General features: G+C 42.5%; 1 protein-coding gene across 2 annotated transcripts in view; it reads left to right on the top strand.

Moving 5' to 3' along the window:
• LOC143140615 (ankyrin repeat and IBR domain-containing protein 1-like) overlaps positions 1-12,195 on the top strand; it is a 29,554-nt gene extending 17,359 nt beyond the window's left edge. The window contains exons 12-21 of one of the 2 annotated variants that reach the window (XM_076301637.1): positions 1-85; positions 906-992; positions 1,262-1,328; positions 1,803-1,948; positions 2,790-2,968; positions 3,258-3,309; positions 3,569-3,643; positions 6,932-7,052; positions 7,758-7,804; positions 8,268-12,195. The exon at positions 1-85 is cut by the window's left edge and continues 50 nt beyond it. In XM_076301637.1, the coding sequence (XP_076157752.1) occupies positions 1-85; positions 906-992; positions 1,262-1,328; positions 1,803-1,948; positions 2,790-2,968; positions 3,258-3,309; positions 3,569-3,643; positions 6,932-7,052; positions 7,758-7,804; positions 8,268-9,215 (1,807 nt within the window). In that variant the 3' untranslated portion in view covers positions 9,216-12,195. The remainder of the gene's footprint in view (positions 86-905; positions 993-1,261; positions 1,329-1,802; positions 1,949-2,789; positions 2,969-3,257; positions 3,310-3,568; positions 3,644-6,931; positions 7,053-7,757; positions 7,805-8,267) is intronic. The other variant, XM_076301639.1, reaches the window with a different exon arrangement.
• The last annotated feature ends 5,675 nt before the right edge of the window (positions 12,196-17,870 follow it).

The raw sequence follows: 17,870 nt of genomic DNA, 5'->3' as shown, positions 1-17,870 counted from the left end.
CTCCTCCACAGGTGGATACTACCGCTGCACACGCTATGAGGTCATCCAGCAGGTGGAGGAGCAGTCCAAGGAGATGACTGTGGAGGTAAACACACACACTCTCACACACACACACACAGACACACACACACACACACCCTACAGGCAACTCTGGAATTACAACTACTGTTTTGGCAGGACACATGCACACACATACTTGACTGGCATGCATGTGCGCCTTCTCTCCACAGACCAAGTTCAAGCTTGGATCTTAAAATATTTATCTCAAAATGGTAAACAGAATCTTCTGAATCTTCTTTACATGACAAAATAGCTTCTCTATTTTATGGGCTATTGGCTCAAGTACTGAGGGGATTCGTTTGCATCTGGGTCCTTTAATGGCCATGTCCCAAGCCTATATACTCCAGCTCCCTATATCACACACACACACACACACACACACACACCAGTCCAGAACCAAGCCTTGTTTTAAACACAGGACATTATGTACGTGTTTCATGGACCTTTTTTAGAGACATAGCGTGTGTTTAATCTGCACCCTGCTGAGCCACGGTTTCGTCTCGACAGAGAAGCCGGCAGGAAATCAGGGAACACGCCAGCCTTTTGTGTCCGTGTCGCACAATGTGAGGAGGGTTTTTCAGAAACAGGCTGTTTTTAGACCCATTCTCTTCTTGAGCCGGTCATTTTTAAAGACTGTCGGCCTGTGAAAAGACTTTCTATTGCCGCATGTCTCTGATCTCCAAAGACTGGGGGGCTCACGGGGACATTTGTCTTAGGAGAGGCTCTGGCTAAATGTGCTTTTATAGACATTTTGTGTGTGTGTGTGTGTGAGAGTGAAAGCATGAAGGAGACTGATGACATTTTTGCACATTGACACAAAAGAACCCTTTTGTCTTTTTTCTCAGGCAGAGAAGAAGCACAAGAGCTATCAGGAACTCGATCGCTTCATGCACTATTACACACGCTACAAGAATCATGAACACAGTTACCAAGTGAGTGTGCTTTGGTAAATAATATTAATGTGCTTGGGAATGTAGTGTTTGTCAGAATATTGTTTTTCTTGCCTCTTCTCATGATGCAGAAAAAAATATCAGTCAAGTCATTTTTTAAATATTATATCCCCTAAATATCATAGAAAAATCATAAGTAAAACAAATTGCGCAAATTATGACTATTACATATATTAAAAAACAGACCTTGGTACTGTGGTGACTATCTCGGATGCCTCAGTACGAATGTCTAACTTGCTTTCTGATTTCAGCTGGAACAGCGACTCCTTAAAACAGCCAAAGAGAAGATGGAACAACTGAGCCGTGTTTTCATGGGAAGTAAGTGTCAAGCACACAGGTCAGCATAAGGTCGGATTTATTATGTCCAAAGGCAAATATTTTGGCTGTTGAACCTGTTGAGACTAAACAACAGTGAGAGTGCAGCTGGACACAATGCAGGTCGAGTTGGCATAGCGAATTAGCGGAGTGGTTCAGTGTTTCTTACTTTACTAATTATAAACTCTCCTTACTGCATTTGGAAACATTTCATAGATGAACATATTATGGTAAACATGGCGAGCTTCTACCAGACTGTATATACATATTTTCTATTGTTTTGACATGTTTATAGTGAATGTGATCGGCTTTACTGTCACAATAGATGTGGTAGAGTAGTTACTCATCAAACAGTAATTAAAAATGGTCAAGGTTGTATTTTGTCCCTCGTCAGGTAACCTTTGTTCTCTCTCTGTCTGTCTGTCTGTGTGTGTGTGTGTGTGTGTGTGTGTGTGTGTGTGTGTGTGTGTGTTTCAGGAGAGGGCTCTCCTCCAGACACTACGTTCATTGAAGACGGGGTACAGGAACTCCTCAAGACCAGACGCATTCTCAAGTGCTCTTATCCATATGGTTTCTTTCTAGAACCCAAAAGCACAAAGAAAGAAATATTTGAACTTATGCAGGTAAATGGCCTTTTCCGGTGAGCTAAGCTGGACCACTGTGTCCAATGACAACGTGCATCAAAATGTTCAACTGAATCTGAGGATTTGTTACACTATATATTTTGTTTGCATTGTCTGCTGGAGGTTCATTGGGAATGTACAATTGAGTCCAAAGATCAAAAGCCTAACTTCTGAAGTCTGATGTACAGTAGAACTCCTTGCAGCTCGATACTGTTGTACTATTCACACCAAGAACGATAACAATAACGATAACTATAACCATAAAGATAGAAGCGTTCACACTGAACAACGATAAACAAAGTCTCTCCTTGTGTTAATGAATGTGATGGTTAAAATTCGATGGGTTCTGATTGGCTATTAGCTTTTTATCGTTCTGAAAGTGATCCCCAATGATATCGTTCTTCATGTCGTTATCGTTATAGTTTATGTGTGAACGTCATCATTCATATTAACGAGAACAATATTTGTTTATAGTTATCGTTATAGTTCTTGGTGTGAATAGGCCTTAAGCCTATTTCCACTCTGTGTTACCTTATGATGGGATCTGTATACTGACCGTGAAGCTGAAGTAGCTGCCTATGTGATACTAATCCTGCTCCCCTTACTGACATTGAGCTGGACTGGAAACCGATAATTGGTTCTCACTCAGCCATGTTCCCCAGGTCCTCAGAACCACATGCATGTGAATGACAGCAATGAAATGACCGTAAAAAGTACAATTAAAGGACAGTAATTATAGTATTCACACATGACCACCGTTATTCTACCTCTCCCTCTGTCCATCCCTCTCTCCCTTTGGTCTCGGTCTCCCTCCGTCTCTCTCTCTGTTCACCTCATTCAGACGGATCTGGAGATGGTTACAGAGGATCTTGCACAGAAAGTCAACAGGCCTTACCTCCGCACCCCTCGCCACAAAATCATCAGTGCCGCCTGCCTGGTGCAGCAGAAGAGGCGTGAGTTTCTGGCCTCGGTGGCCCGGGGTGTGGCCCCCAACGACTCGCCAGAGGCCCCACGCAGGAGGTAGGGGATGGGAACACCCCCCCCCCCCCCCCCCCATCACCATCAACATTCACCTGAACATTTAGTGGGCATGGTCAATAGTTCATGCACTTGGTTTGATACTTAGAGGGATTTCAGTTGGTAAATGGTCTAGTCATACCAAAGATCCTTGATTACTAAATCTTTTAACTAATTATTTTTAAATTATTATTTTACCATCAGGGCTTTGCAATAAAAACTATTTTGCAATTGCAATTGCAATTTCAGTCAGTGCTCCTAATTATATCAAACCAATCTCTTTTCTCCTTAGTTTTGCCGGTGGAACGTGGGACTGGGAGTACCTAGGTTTTGCCTCACCTGAGGTGAATATTTGCTTATGGCCATTCTTATCATATTAGTTCTCTTTTAGTGCTGTTCTGTGGCTTAGCTAACATGGTTCGCTACGAGCTTGCTTGCGCGCTATAGAAATCTATTGCTATTTTATAGAAATCTGCTTAACCGCTAGACTCCCTAAGTGTGTGATCGTTAGCGTATGTATGTGTATGTATGTATGAATGACTGTCTGTGCCTCTGCGAGGGTAAAGTTCAAAGGTCACCACCCGTATCATTCTGTGTCCAAAGATGCTGAGGGATCCCTCCGTTGTGGGAGGGACCGGACACAGTGAGGGCTATGAACACGTGGGAGGACAGCCGCAGGTACTGCAGCAGCCGCACCCGGGCCACCCCAACCAGCCACCAGTGTATTTCAGTGTACATGGCGTCAGCGTAACCCTCAACTTCAACTGCCAAGGTCCACACACCAGTGGATTGTGGGTAACTTGTGGGTGACCCCGTTACCTAGCAACAGGCAGTGGGTGGCTTTCTGAGTAGGTTGTTGCCTTGTTGTTGATGAATACGATCACCCAGATGGCCTGCTGAGACTTCATTTACCCACAATCCTCTGATGTGCAGAGCCTCGCAGTTTATGTTGGCGTTACGTTGACGTTTTTTGATAACAGTGAACCATGCTGATGGCTTTGGTCGGACCACAGAATGAGCTTAATCCCTGTCACATGACTACTGTACCGCATGCTGGCAAGGCTCGGAATTACCTTTTTTTTTTTTTTTTTTTTTTAGTTTTGTTTTTTGTTTTGTTTTGTTTCAATGTAATCTGTCATACATCAAGTTTTAGTTTAATTTTTTGTAAATGGGCAACATCAAACGTTCCCTTCTGTCCCTGTTGTAGCAGTTTTTGGATGAAGATGAGTATGAGGAGGTTTAGCTGCTGGGGTAGGAGCTCTGTTGAGGCATGGAGTTTTCTCAGCTCTGCCTCACCAGGCGCGTAACAAGCGTTCCGTTCGTGTTGCGTCTGCTGCAACAATTCGCTTCCACTATAAACAATGGAAGTAGCTACACCAGACGTGATGGCGTACATTGGAAAAAAATAGACCAATCTTCTAAAATGGATTTTACGTGTCAAGAACGGAATGCTTCAGTTACGCGCCTGGTTTAGCTTCCCTGTTAGAGAAGAGGCCTCTTCGTCTATAGCCCAGCAGAGGAAGCCATGGAGGTTCTACATAGATCCCTTAGCCTGGAAGGAACGTTTTTTTCCAAGTCCTCCACATAGAACCCTATTATTTAACTTTCTGCCAAAAGGGTTGGTTGTGCCATCTTAAGTTTATTGTTAATTAGGCTATGGAGGTCAACTATCAGAAGATGCTAGTTAAAATGGACAACTTAGGGCCCTATCATGACATTCTAAAGTGCATCGTCACTCGTCAAAAGTCTATTCAAATTTAGTAGGATGTCCAGTTCACATTGGGAGGGGTTTCGTTCTCAAAAGTGGAGCGCATGGCGTAACAAGGTGTTCCTAGGTCTTTTATTCAGTCATATGGGTGTATTTGGGGCGTAACATCATTTTAAACCAATGAGAATGACATCTGTCATTCCCTTTAACGGCGCAATGCGCGATATGTCAAATAAATGCATCGGTATTTTGGCATTCAACGGCGCATTTGAAGGAGGCTGCTTGCGAGACCGTATGGAATAGTCATTCTTAAACCATGCTTTACTAAAACCTAGCATAGCCTTCACGCATTTGCACTCGTCTATTATTTGAACTCATTGGCAAAGTGAAACTAACTTCACCAAGGAGTCAGTCAACGACAAGACAGTTATATGCAGTTACTTTCACTATTGACTGACAATGGGTTACCATCGAAAACATAGGCTGGAAAAAGCAACACTTACCCTAATGTTGCTCAAATGACTGAATAAAACAACATTTATCCTGCAGAGGAGTTGCTTATATCTCGTGACAGTGCGTCTTCAGCTGTGCTCCATACGTGTCTCTCGCCTCTCCCCTAATCACTTTTAACCGTCATTACCAATTTGCAAATGATGGTGAATAACTACTCATCATGAGATGTACAGTATTTCATAATATCTTTATTCTAATTATGTTTCCCATTGTAATCGTGCAATTTGTAATGCTTTGCATGGACGTGCGCTGGTGTGCGTTCATGAATGATAGAAGGATGGTGCGTGCACCTGCCAATATGATTGTTGACATGCGCTCTTAAAATAGCATATGAACAACTCGCCATTGACTTCTGACCAGGTTTAGGTGGTGTATGATAGCGATTTTTAGACAATGCGCCAGGTCCCTCCCTAGGTTGTTAATTGCCACACCCCTTAGCGCAATGCTTAAAAAATAAACGTGCAAAATAACGAATTCAACTTCGCGCCAGTGAATAACGAACTTTACGCCATGCGCTGGTGACCCAAAATATAGCCCTTAGTGTAACTCAACTAGTGTACATTTAATTGACAATGTATACGTACTGTATGTATCCTAAAAGTTACTTCTCTCCCTAGGAAATGCTATTATAGATTTGGCAGAATGTTATAACCATAGCCAAAATCATAGAAAAAAAAAATTCTGAATCCTTAGGCACATTTTGACAGTCATCACAATTTTTATTTTCAAATTCAACCCCACCTAATGACGGGCCAGGACTAGTTTTATTATTTTTTTTACCCCAAAATGAGAACTGGGAATGATCCAAATCACTCTGTGTATTTTGTCTTCTGAAACACTGATGTCAATGTCTGAAAGTGTTATGATATGTTTTTAGCAGATTTTTCATTTTGAAGTGGCTCACCAACAAATCTGGCCTGCTGAGATTGTTATGTTCAAAGTGTGCCCCTCTTTCCAACGTTGTGCATCTTTTTAGTGTTATCTCAGAAGTTATGCCTGGTCTGCACGTTTGGCTTGAGCATGCTTATGTAGTGTAGTGGTTAAAGAACATAGCAAATCTTCTATGAATATTTGTTCTTTAAAATCAGATGTTTTTCTGTAAAAGTGGATTTTCGTGTGTGTGTGTGTGTACATGATGTGAGGTAGAAAATTGACTTTACTGAATTTACAGACAAAGGGGTGCTGGGCATGTGTTGCATATCTACAGACAGACAGGTGAAATGCTGTCTGTGCGCAGGGGAAGCATAATAACAGTCTGTACGATGGAGAAAGAAAGAACACTTGTGTTCGTTGGTACTTTATGGAGATTGATAATGAGGTGCTATGCTGCGTTTGAAAGAGTAGAAATACAGATGACGCTTGTGGTCATGTGATGTGTGTCTGTGCTTGTGTTCATGGTGTTTGTGTGTGTGTGTATGTGCGAGCGTGATCGTGTTTTGTATAGTAGTAGTTGCATTGTGCTGAAGAAGTGTTGAATCGGTATGTTTAGACTTGTATGTTGTGGTGAAATAGAAGAGAATATGTGAGCCAGTGTGTGTATTTTACTCTGTGCATGCATAGTAGTGCAGATGTGTTGTGCTGAAGTAATGTTGTAGCTGTTGTAGAGACCTATGTTGTGGTGAGAGAATAGAATATGTGAGTGTGTGTGTGTGTGTGTGTGTGTGTGTGTGTGTGTGTGTGTGTGTGTGTTTCTTTTCCTGTGTGTGTGTGTTAGTTACTAAGTGTTTGTGTGTGCTGTGTTGTAGGAATACTCTGAGTTCCAGTACAGACGCAGACACCGGCAGCGTCGGCGAGGCGACATGCTGAGTCTCCACAGTCTGCGGAGCAACACACCTGACCCCAACGAATCCAGTGACAGCACTTTAGGTGTGATCCCTGACCACACACACACACACACACACACACAAGCAGCAACTCCCTTACTCAGACACCCATACTGTGTACACATTTCTCTTTCTATTTGTCTCTCACCGATATACAAACAGACCATTCACGTCTGTTTTCTGTCTTCCTCTTTCTTTGTGTTTCTCTTGGCCTCTCTAGTTGTCACTCTATACCAGGATGTCAGAATGGCCCGTTTACCCCATGTTCACCTCAGCTGTGGAAATTTATCCTCTGTTAAGATTAGGTTAGGTCACGTAGTCAGGACATCACTCACGCTTGTTTTGTTTTAGTTACGAACAGGAGACTGTAGCTAAAATACACACTTAGGCTGCATGCTTTCCTACTATTTTAGCAGCAGTACTAAGGCAAATAGAACATGTTTTTTTTTTTTTTTTTGAAATGTAGAACCTTTGAATGAACTCTTTGCTGATTTGGTGTTTATGTCTGACCTCTGTAAAGTGTGTGGTCTGATGTCTATGCCTTTGGAGAACAGAAAGCTAAAGACCAAAACAAGCTAAAGAAAGTGTGTCACACACTAGCAGAGCTAACAGAGGCATTTAAAATAATTTCCCAGTTAAGGAGGACAGGAAATGGCTGATTTTGTCTGATTTCTTTACGTGTTATGGAATAAAATTATTGAAACGGTTGTTATTTTTATTTATTTGTTTGTTTGTTTACACCAATCAGATGGGCCAGAAGGAGGTGGAAGCAGACGACGCCTCAACGTCTCAACAGTGAGTTTGATCGATCCCCATGAGCTCATTACCATCATCTGAATTAGGACCCTGACATATCTTAAAACCCCTCTTTCCACTCCGCAAACAAGCGGACATTTGTTTTCCTGGATGCAAGGAGTTAGTCAGTACTCCCCAGAATGGGTATTGCATGGCACAGCACGAAAGGCTGTAAGGACACAAGAGAATGGTGTTAAATTTGTAATGGAAGTTTCCTCTCCTCATTCTAATTAGTTAATTAGTTGTTTGATACATGAGGTGTATTGCTGGTTTTGCTGGATACCGCATTTTATTGCCAAAAAAGCAACTTAAAAATGAAGAATGTGACCTGTGAAACTTCTGCATAATAATTTTTAAATACTATAAAAATCAGCTTGATTTAGTTTGACTAAAGCAAGTGTGTATTTCCCAGGTCTGAGTGTGTACTGTGTAAATATAGCTTCGTCTCATTCATCCTCTACAGGCACTTGGTTCTCTCGATGAGGACGACCCCAACATCCTCCTGGCCATCCAGTTGTCCCTCCAGGAGTCCGGAATGAGCACGGACACGGACCCCCAGGACAGCCTGAGCGGCGAGGCCTCGCTGGGGGCCATCGGCTCGTCGCTGCCCTCACGTCTGGACCCGGCGCCGCACGCCCTGGATCTCCCGCGCGCCTCCCTCAGCAGCTCGCAGCTCCTGGAGCTGGGCGACAGCCTCATGCGGCTTGGCGGACTGACCGACGCGCTCAGGCCTTACGGGGACTCCTCGTCCGCCTCCTCCTCCCTCGCCCCCGGACTCACCAACACCACCGCCACCACCACGACCTCCGTCAGCGTCTCGGACCCCTTCTCCCCCAGCGACCCCGACTGTTTGGACCCCTCGGTCAACGCCAACCTGCTGGGCAACATCATGGCCTGGTTCCATGACATGAACCCGCAGAAAATTGCACTGGTGCCCACGGACGACTCCGCTGACCCACTCCCGCTGGACGAGGCCGAGCCCCAGCTCCAGGAAGAGGCCTCCGAGGTGCCCACGCAGCAGCAGCAGCAGCCCCAGGACGATGAGACGGACACGGGCAAGGAGGAGGAGGAGGAGGAGGAACTGTGGCCGCCCTGCCCAGCCCTGGAGGAGACGGGGGGGCTGGTGCTGCAGAGGCCTGACCTGCTGGAGCTGGGCTGTGTGGAGGACGAGTGTTTGCCCAGCGCCACCAAGCTGACCATGGAGGTGGGCATCGCACTCACGCCCCCAGACACAGAGGGCTCTGCCCCGCCCCAAAAGCAGGAAGAGGACCAGGAGGAGGAGGAAGAAAAGAAGGAGGAGGAGGTGGTGGTGAAGGAGGAGGAGGAGGAGAAGGGGGATGGGTGTCGTCGTGACAATACCCACCCCACAGAGCTACCCTCTGAGTGGGAGGAGCAGGTGCACCTTGTGTGAGGACAGACACACACACACACACACACACACACACACACACACACACACACACACACACACACACACACACACACACACACAAGCACTTACTGATAACTTATACACCTTTACCTAGTCTTGAGGGCTCCTCACACAACCAGACTCTAACAGTCAACACTGCATTTACAAGAGGAAGGAAAAGAGCACAGTGCCATGGGGTTCCACTGAAGCCGCTAAAAGTGGATGTGACTTCCACTGCCTGGTTTAAAAAAAAAAAGAAAACATTTAAAAAAAGGTTGTAACCGAGTGTTGAAAAAAAAAAAAAGAATGTCAAGGAATGTTTGGAAGAAGCGGTAAGTTCCTCCTCTTTTAGGCCCTGTGATGCTGGTCTGAGGTAGTTTCTTTGTTAATCATAATTGTAGAGAGAAGGGGAAAAAAGCCACATCTCCACTAAGGAGACGTTTGCTCTTTTTGGTGGTGATGGCGGTGGGTGAGAGAAACAGGATTGCTTATTTTAATTGAGAATGCATCAATGAAATCTTTCAGGTCACTCAAGAGAAGTACTTCGGTCTCCAGACTCGAGCGAAAAAAAACAAAACGAGAAAAACAAAAAAAAACAACCTTGCTAATACTGACTTTAATTGAAGTGGTCTCAGGCAGCCATTCATAAAGCCTTAATAAACGCTTAACAAGATATTATAACAGTTGCCACAAGTATGCAGCGCTAACCTACCGTCGGCATCAGTGTACAAAAGCCAGGCTGATGCACTGTTTTATACTTTAGTGATTCATTTTTTTTCCCGCCTTGAAACGGCTTCTGAAGTCCTTTGCTTAGGAGTGGGTGTTCCGTGTCTTAGGCATGCTTGTAGCGTGTTATAAGATACTCAACAGTGTTTTTTCAGACGCTTTATGAATGGTTACAGTGGAGCACCTTGAGTTAAAGTACTGCTCGTGTTCTCATCCTGTGCTCTCCCTTATGTTGGATTTTAGTATTTTACAGATATTTTTTTTTTTCTCCATCACAAGTATGATGATACCATTGTGTGTGTGCGTGTGTGCGTGCGCGTGGTTGGGAGTTGGTGTGTTAGAGGTATGGGTGATGTGAATGAAATAGAAGGAGACTGGTGTGAGTGTGCGCATGTGTGTGTGTGTGCATGTCAGAGAAAGAGAGAGGTGATGTGTGTGTGTGTGTGTGTGTGTGTGTGTGTGTGTGTGTGTCTGGTGTCTGAGTGTGTGTGTGCGCGCATGCTGCTAGAGAGGGTTTAAATGGGTTATACCCCTCCAGCTTGCTAGGATGTCACTCCTTTAACATTTCGGCTAACCCCCCCCACAACACCCCTCTATCATGCAGCCTTGATAAACATGTCATAAGCATATCAAAGCATTTAAAATCACACCTTAATCCTGTTGGTGCATGTGGGAAGCACCTGGCTATCTGAAGTAACCTCTTCTTAAGCTAAGCTAAGTTTATGACTTAAGAGAGGCCTGCTGACAGAGCTTGTTAAGTAAAGTGTTAAGAACTCTTTTTATTGTTTGTTTTTTTATTTAATTTTTTGCCAAGGCCAGATTGAAGAAACACTAAAAACAGTGCTGCAGGAACAGCGGTTTATGACACAAATTGTGCCTAGTTCTTTTTTGCTGAGAGCCAATCAAACTCTACCCGCACCCAGATGTCCCCCATTATTATCCTGTTTTCATTTTTATACTATTCTCTTTTATTTTATTCAGTGCTAACCGAGATGTGTTGCGCATAATAACCTTATAACGGTTCCCCTCCTTAAACCGAAGAAGGTAAATGCATACTGATTTGTTAGTGAATTTTATCTCCCTTTTGCCACTCTTTTCTCTGATGTACTGTATTCACCCATAGTAAATGGAAACATGAGGATGTCTCTGGAGTGCGTGTGGTGGGTTGGGGAACAATTTTTGCTGCTCTTCAGACATGCTTATAAGGCTGTACCCATAAGCGTGCCTTTATTTCTACTGTCCTCAAAGTAGGCTCCTTATCGCCTCCTCTAATAACCTGTCCCGATAACGTGGGAATGAAATGGACTTGGCCACGTCATGCTGAACGCAGATACTCAATTGAGTATTGAAAATGATATTCTCACTCCCCACCCCCCCTTTCCATTTTGTCGTCTCACTGTAGCATAGTAGCATTTCTAATTTCATTATTTGTAGGCCATTACGTTCACATTTTTATAGCTTTTTGGTTAGAATGAGCCAACTGATGGCCCACCACAGACACATTCATATATAGCAACTCTTGTTTTGGTCTGGTTGATTTTTACTGCAGAAGCCGGCATACAGTTATCTGATCTAGCGAGGACATTAAAGAATAAGTGCTTTTTAAAAGAAGTAGTTTAATTTAACTTAATTTAAAATAATGTAAAATGTATAGGTAATAAGACATTATACTTTGCTTTATTTATTTACAACAACTGAGTTCCCTTCTCTATTTGATTTTTTAAAGTAAATATAATATTTGTCTATGTATAATGATTCACATATTGTGAATTGGCCTTTAAATTACAAAAAGCTGAGGTTGTGGATTCATCATTTGCTGTTCTGAGATTGTTTTCCAAATCAGTGTGTCCTAGAACTGCAGTAGGGACAGTTTTGCACCACGTTTGGTTGGAGTGCTCATCTTAGAGCTGGTAAACTTTGAGAGTTATTTTATTTTATTTTCTCACTCTGTGTCACTGGTTGGATTTCAGCAGCTGCGTTCATCCTTCAACCAGATGTTGTGCCCAGGGAAGGAAAAGGGATTGCAGTACTTACCTGCTACTTAATTTAAATTAAGAGGTAATGGCAGTGGCATATTTTACAAATCCATTAACATTTTTTTTCATCTTTAGGCAAATCATTAACCTTGAATTTGTCATTTGCACTTTCATAGACTATACTTGATACATTCCCAGTTTATATTAAAGTAAGCAATTTTTGATGTGTGGCCATTATGTGAAAGTACCAGTAAAGGTTTACTCTAATGAAAAACCAACATGAGTACTGAGTCTGTTTTTTTTTGCAGTCAAATGTCTTCATGAGGTCAACAGTTTGCACTTAATATTTCAGTGATTCTTGAGAGCAAAAACAAATTTCAAAAACTATTAACACATCTTTGTTAAATGTGGTCTAACCATGGTTTGGTACAACCTCCCAGTTGTACTTTTTAAAAAAAAAAAAATTACATGTTTGCTGGACCCGCACTTGGTTTTTGTCAACACCATCAGACATGTAGAAATGTTTATAAAATAATTTTTTGAATAACTTACCACAAATAGTTTGACTTATCAGTCTCCTGGTTCCCTTAATTATGTACACAGGTTTTGAAATGAATATCACATTTTTAAAGTCAGACAAGTCAGTGTTTAATGCATACAGTTTTGGTTGTATAGATTTTAAGGTTTTGTTTTTAACCTTCATAATGAACAGTGATATTTAGAAGCATAAAAATTACACAAACTTTGGAAATGTATTGGTTTAATGGACAAATATCCTTGAGGGAACAGATCATCTATTCTATTTGACGGAGTTGACATATCAACAGAGGAACATTTTAAATTCAAAATGACTATTGAAAATGGTATTGACATCTGACAGAGTTGCTTATATTTCCTCTTATATCACATGTATTTCTTACAGGAATAATCTTTTATGGCATATTTGTTGCCTGTGACTTCCATAATCTTATTAAATTAAGCCTTTATTACAGAACATTTTTCACTATGTTGCATTTTGGTCATTTGGGTGTTGACACACTATGGTTGTGACATGCCAGGTGTCAATAGATGGATATTAAATACACAAAATATGAAAGACTTACCAGAGTGAAAGATATCATGACATGAGGAAGAACTAGGAAGTGCTAAAGGGGTCCTCTGTTTTAACTGCCCACAATTATTTATTGATTTTTCAATTCAATCAACAGGGGCGTCACTAGACCTTATTCACTGGGGCACGTGCCTTAGTAAAAGTCTCCAGTGCCCCAGTAAAATTCTAACGCTGCTCTCGCTGGAAACGTCATTCATGAGTGAGCGCATCTCCGTGGCTTTAGTCATGACTCGAGCCTGTCACTTACCAGCCAATAAAAAAAACAAGGACAAAGAAAGGGGCCATACTAGCCAATCAGGAAATAGCACCTCTGTAGTTGGGTAAGATTGAACGCAAGAACCAATGAAAATCGTTCACATGATTCTTCCGAGTATTTCGTCCTGGAGCTCGTCATATTACTTTGAGCACAGAGTAAGTCGTCCCGTTTTAATGTTACAACAAATTCACAACTTGTTTGACAGAAAAAATGACAAGTTGATTGCTGTTAGAGAATGTTGCCCACATAATTAGCATCTGTTTTTCAATGCTTAGCGTCGTAGCCTAAATTTAGCAACAGTTTACCAGCTTGTGCTTTCTCCCTCACACACACACTCACACCATGTGTAGGCTGCATGCACACACATGCGGACAATTAATAATGATTTATAGTCCTGTAAAAGTAGCCTATACTGTTTGTGAAGCTGTCCTACTGTAAAACTAAACATAGCCTTCTGATAAACTATTCAGAGATGGACATCAGACAATTCTTCCTGAACAGAGGCAGAGGGAAAGGAACAGTGAGGAGAGATGAGGAGGACGAGGGAGGTATGATAATTGCCCACCTTAAAGGTAACATTTATACTGGTAATAGCCAGTGCTGTGATTTGATCAATGGTTTAATGGCAAACTTAAATAAGTTTGCTGCATTTGTAAATGTAGCCTATAATAATCTATTTTATTATTAGATTATTAGGCTACATTTGCAAATTATCACCAAAAGTCAGTATGAAGGCTTTAGTAGGCTATTTAAGCTACAAAGAACTGCAGTATTGCCAGGATGACTACAGGACCCTTGCCTGGGAGGGAAGTATATCTCAATTTTGACTAAAAATAAGCTTCCCTTGTGTAGGAAAGCCTATTAAATTGAGTATACAGTAGGCCTACTTATGCCTATGTGTTTGGATGTTGCTGCAGTGGCTGCTACAACAATTGAGGGAGAGAGTGCTGGAGAAGGAGGAGGAGAAGAAGGTCAAAAAGAAGAGAGGGGAGAAAGAGCACAGGCTGGGCAGTCCAGTACCAGGCAGGAGGAGGAGGAGAGAGACAGGCAAGAAATGGATGAGGATATGATGGGGGCTAGACGTAAAAGCCATTTATTTCATATCGCGCGCACATTTAAATGTTTTTTTTTATGTATTGGGAGTTGGGGGCCTGTGCCCCAGCAAAGCTCTAGGTCTAGAATCGCCCCTGTCAATCAACACAATAGTACATTAAAAACATATACAATTTTTTATGTTTTATACTGATGAAATTATTTACATAACTATATTCATTATAATCATTATGATATATTTTATATTACTTTTATATATTTTTAAGGTATGTTAAAGTGAGGAGATCTGCTTCCGGACATGGGGTTTTCCAGGCACAGATTACATTCTATTAGAATAAAAACAATTTATGAGGCAACATGAAATCCTTATGCTACCCTTATCCTGATTAAGACGTTAAGTATTTTCTTCTAACTGATTTGCATGTATTTTGAAGCTGCTGGAGATTTCAGTTACTGTTGAATCAGTGTTGTTTCAGGAGAGGTATTAAATTGCTTGCACTTTAGGTAGAACATTTCCCACAGTGGCCAATGATGCATGATATGGCCATGATGGAGGATCAAATTGCAATACACAGTTGGCTGGCAGCAGCTGACAGTTAACCTGACTCTTGCCAGATGAATTTCGTTCCGCCTAGCTCCACTCACATCCATCTGGGATCCCTTCTGTTAGGAGTGATTTCAGCACCAGATTTTATGGTAGAGCCAATCAGGACGTAGGGCGGGAGTTTCATAGATGTGACGTAGCGGAGAAGCGACTGTGAGACTATTTTGATTCAGACAACGGCTCGCATCGAGGAAGCAAGTGTCATCAGCGTCACGGGTTGGCTTCGATGTGAGTGGTTGAAGTAGCACGTCAATAAAGATGACAGACAAGTGGCTTATCCAATCATGTGCAAGGACTTTTGATAAGGCCCAGCCTTCTAAAACACCTCTCCAATAGAGCAATCCCAGATGGATGAGTGGAGCTAGGCGGAACGAACGAACAGTAGCCTGAATGTCCAACCAGAGAATCAAAGCAACCTTCATGCACAAAAAACAGCATTACCAACAGCCTTTCTGAGCATTTAACTGGGGTTATCAAGCAGGCACCCTCCTTCATCTGTGTGTCTGTTGAATTAGGACCACAACACCTCTGGAAGACTCAACATAGTGTTTGGTGTCTCAGACCCACCCCCTTCCTCCACATGGATGGGTTCTGTACAACAAATTCTTTGGTCATTCCTCTTCGTTGCTGTGGCGATTTATAATCCGATCAGTAATATAACCTGACAAACCCTTGATGCAAATACCAACAAATTCTTCAGTCAATCCTCTTTGTAGCTGTGGCCGTTTATGATCCCATTAGCAACATATTCAAATAAAACGCAAGCCATTGATGTGCCACCAAAAAAAGCCTACCAACAATTCATGGCCATTTATGATCCAATCATCATAACTAAACGGCAAGCCCTTAATGTGGGTACCAACAAATGCCAAGAAATTCTTCGGTCAAACTTCTTATTTGCTGTGACCATTTATGATCCAATCAGCAACACAACTAGCCAAAATGCAAGCACCATACACTACCACTCCAGAATCACAGTAACAATATTTCACAAATGTCAGAGTAAATTCAAGTTACAACATACCCCCAACTCAAACTCATTATGTCGAACAAGCTTTAAAACATTGCCTTGTCTCCCTCACCGTCCCAGACCCAGAGACGCAACAAAGAGTTTGTATCCCCCCATAGCCTACTCTGTGAGCATCTCACCTCAGTATCCTCAGCTAACTCTTTCACAGCTTCTTTCAATGACTTTCTGCGAAAACCAAAATCGAACAGAAGTGTTGTGGCTGATATTGCTACAAAGCCTCTAACACCTATCTCCACTGGTCTTGTGTGTGCTTGCCAGCAACATTCTGTTACTTCACTAGTTCTGCATACTTTGACTTCTTCCTTTTAGCTTCCGCCATCACATCTTGAAAGCAAATACAGTAGTTCCATATAGTAGATGATTGGCTCACACTGTCATACAACACCATGTCTGGTTTCAAAGTAGTCACAACGATACATTGTTGATCCTGTGCTTTGCCCTATCTCCCTGTATTGCTTGTCTGATGGTTACTTTTCTGTCCCACCAGCACAAACGAAATTCTACTGTCCCTGACAACTGCCGGCAGAGTTAATGTCAAGTCTCTTGTTCTCAAGCGAACACGCCAGTGACTTCTAAACCTGATTATTATGCCTCCGGATGTAATGACCCTGGGTCAAGCTAATTTTATAACCAGACAGTATGCTTTAATAAAGAGCCATGCCCCATACATAACTTACAGTTTCCGTCTTCACCAACCCATTGACTGAGGTTCTGTGGAATTGGATGAACATTATAAGTGGCTCCTACAATGAATTGAATGCTGTAAGCATCCATGGCCCAAGGCTCTGACAGTGACAGTTCATCCATTGTCCTTGTTTCGCTTGAGACACTGCTGTTGAACGTCTGTTGCTCTTCTTGATTGTGAACAAAGCTGGTTACAATCTGAATCTTCTCCTGTGCTGTAGACTTACCCCATACCTTTGTACCACCTGGTACCATGACCAAATCCTGCTTGTCCATTCTGCACCTGCCAAACAATGAATTCTCTAAGCTCCAAGACCTGTCCTCGGCCACTCGATGTCGGATCATCCCACCTGCCTAAACTTTTAACTGTTTTTTTTCTGAAATAGGTGGAATCCCCTTGCCATTAATATAAAACTATTCTTCCACCAGTTTCCCTCTCCCAATAGATACACTTCTACATTTGCTAGGTTTCACCTTTATCCTTGCCCATTTCAGACGGTCATTCAACTTGGCTACAAGTACATGGACTTGTTGTCAGCATTATCATTTCATCCATATAGGCTCGGATGGGAGGTAACCGGATGCCATCCTGCTGCCTTTCACGTCCGACATCCCATTTTGATGCCCTTATATTTACCTTCATTGCCATGGTGGAAACCAATGGTGAAATGGTACATCCAGCCATGATGCCAACCTCTAAAGAAATGATGTGGGTTTCTGGTTAATCTTCTGCCTTTTAAAGGCTGTTTCAGCACAGGCGGTGGTGATTGCAATAAGCTCTCTGGCATCACAAGCTATGCACAGCGGACACACAGACCCCAAAGGGTCATCACACCTACCTCCCCTGAGAGGGTTCCTCCAGGAGGCCTAAGAAAAGAAACAGAGACCCTCTTGACCTGCCTCACCCCTGCCCTCCAGCATCCTGACCCTAGGAACTGTAAACAGAGAGAAGATGGGCTAAAGGAGGAACCCTGAGACCTCAAGATGTCGCACAACCAAGAGAGTACAAAGGTCCTGCTGGGCCTTGTCAAACACCAGCGTGGCTTTCCATACCTCTCAAACCCAAAACAGAACAACAGTCACACCTCAACCACTGAAGTCTGAAGAAAATTCTTCAAATCAACAGATTTCTAGTTAATGTTAGCTATCATAGATCGATCTCATACATTTGTCATGTTGGCTGTGCTTAATTCCGTTAATGTACTAGAAGCCAAG

This window comes from Alosa pseudoharengus, unplaced genomic scaffold (genome assembly GCF_046254945.1).
Source record: "Alosa pseudoharengus isolate Yale_2024_CS ecotype anadromous, Long Island Sound unplaced genomic scaffold, YU_APseudo_1.1 YU_APseudo_1.1_scf_23, whole genome shotgun sequence".
Lineage (NCBI taxonomy): Eukaryota > Metazoa > Chordata > Actinopteri > Clupeiformes > Clupeidae > Alosa > Alosa pseudoharengus.
The sequence above is the reverse complement of the archived record's forward strand: the minus strand, read 5'-3'. Positions and strand labels throughout refer to the sequence as shown.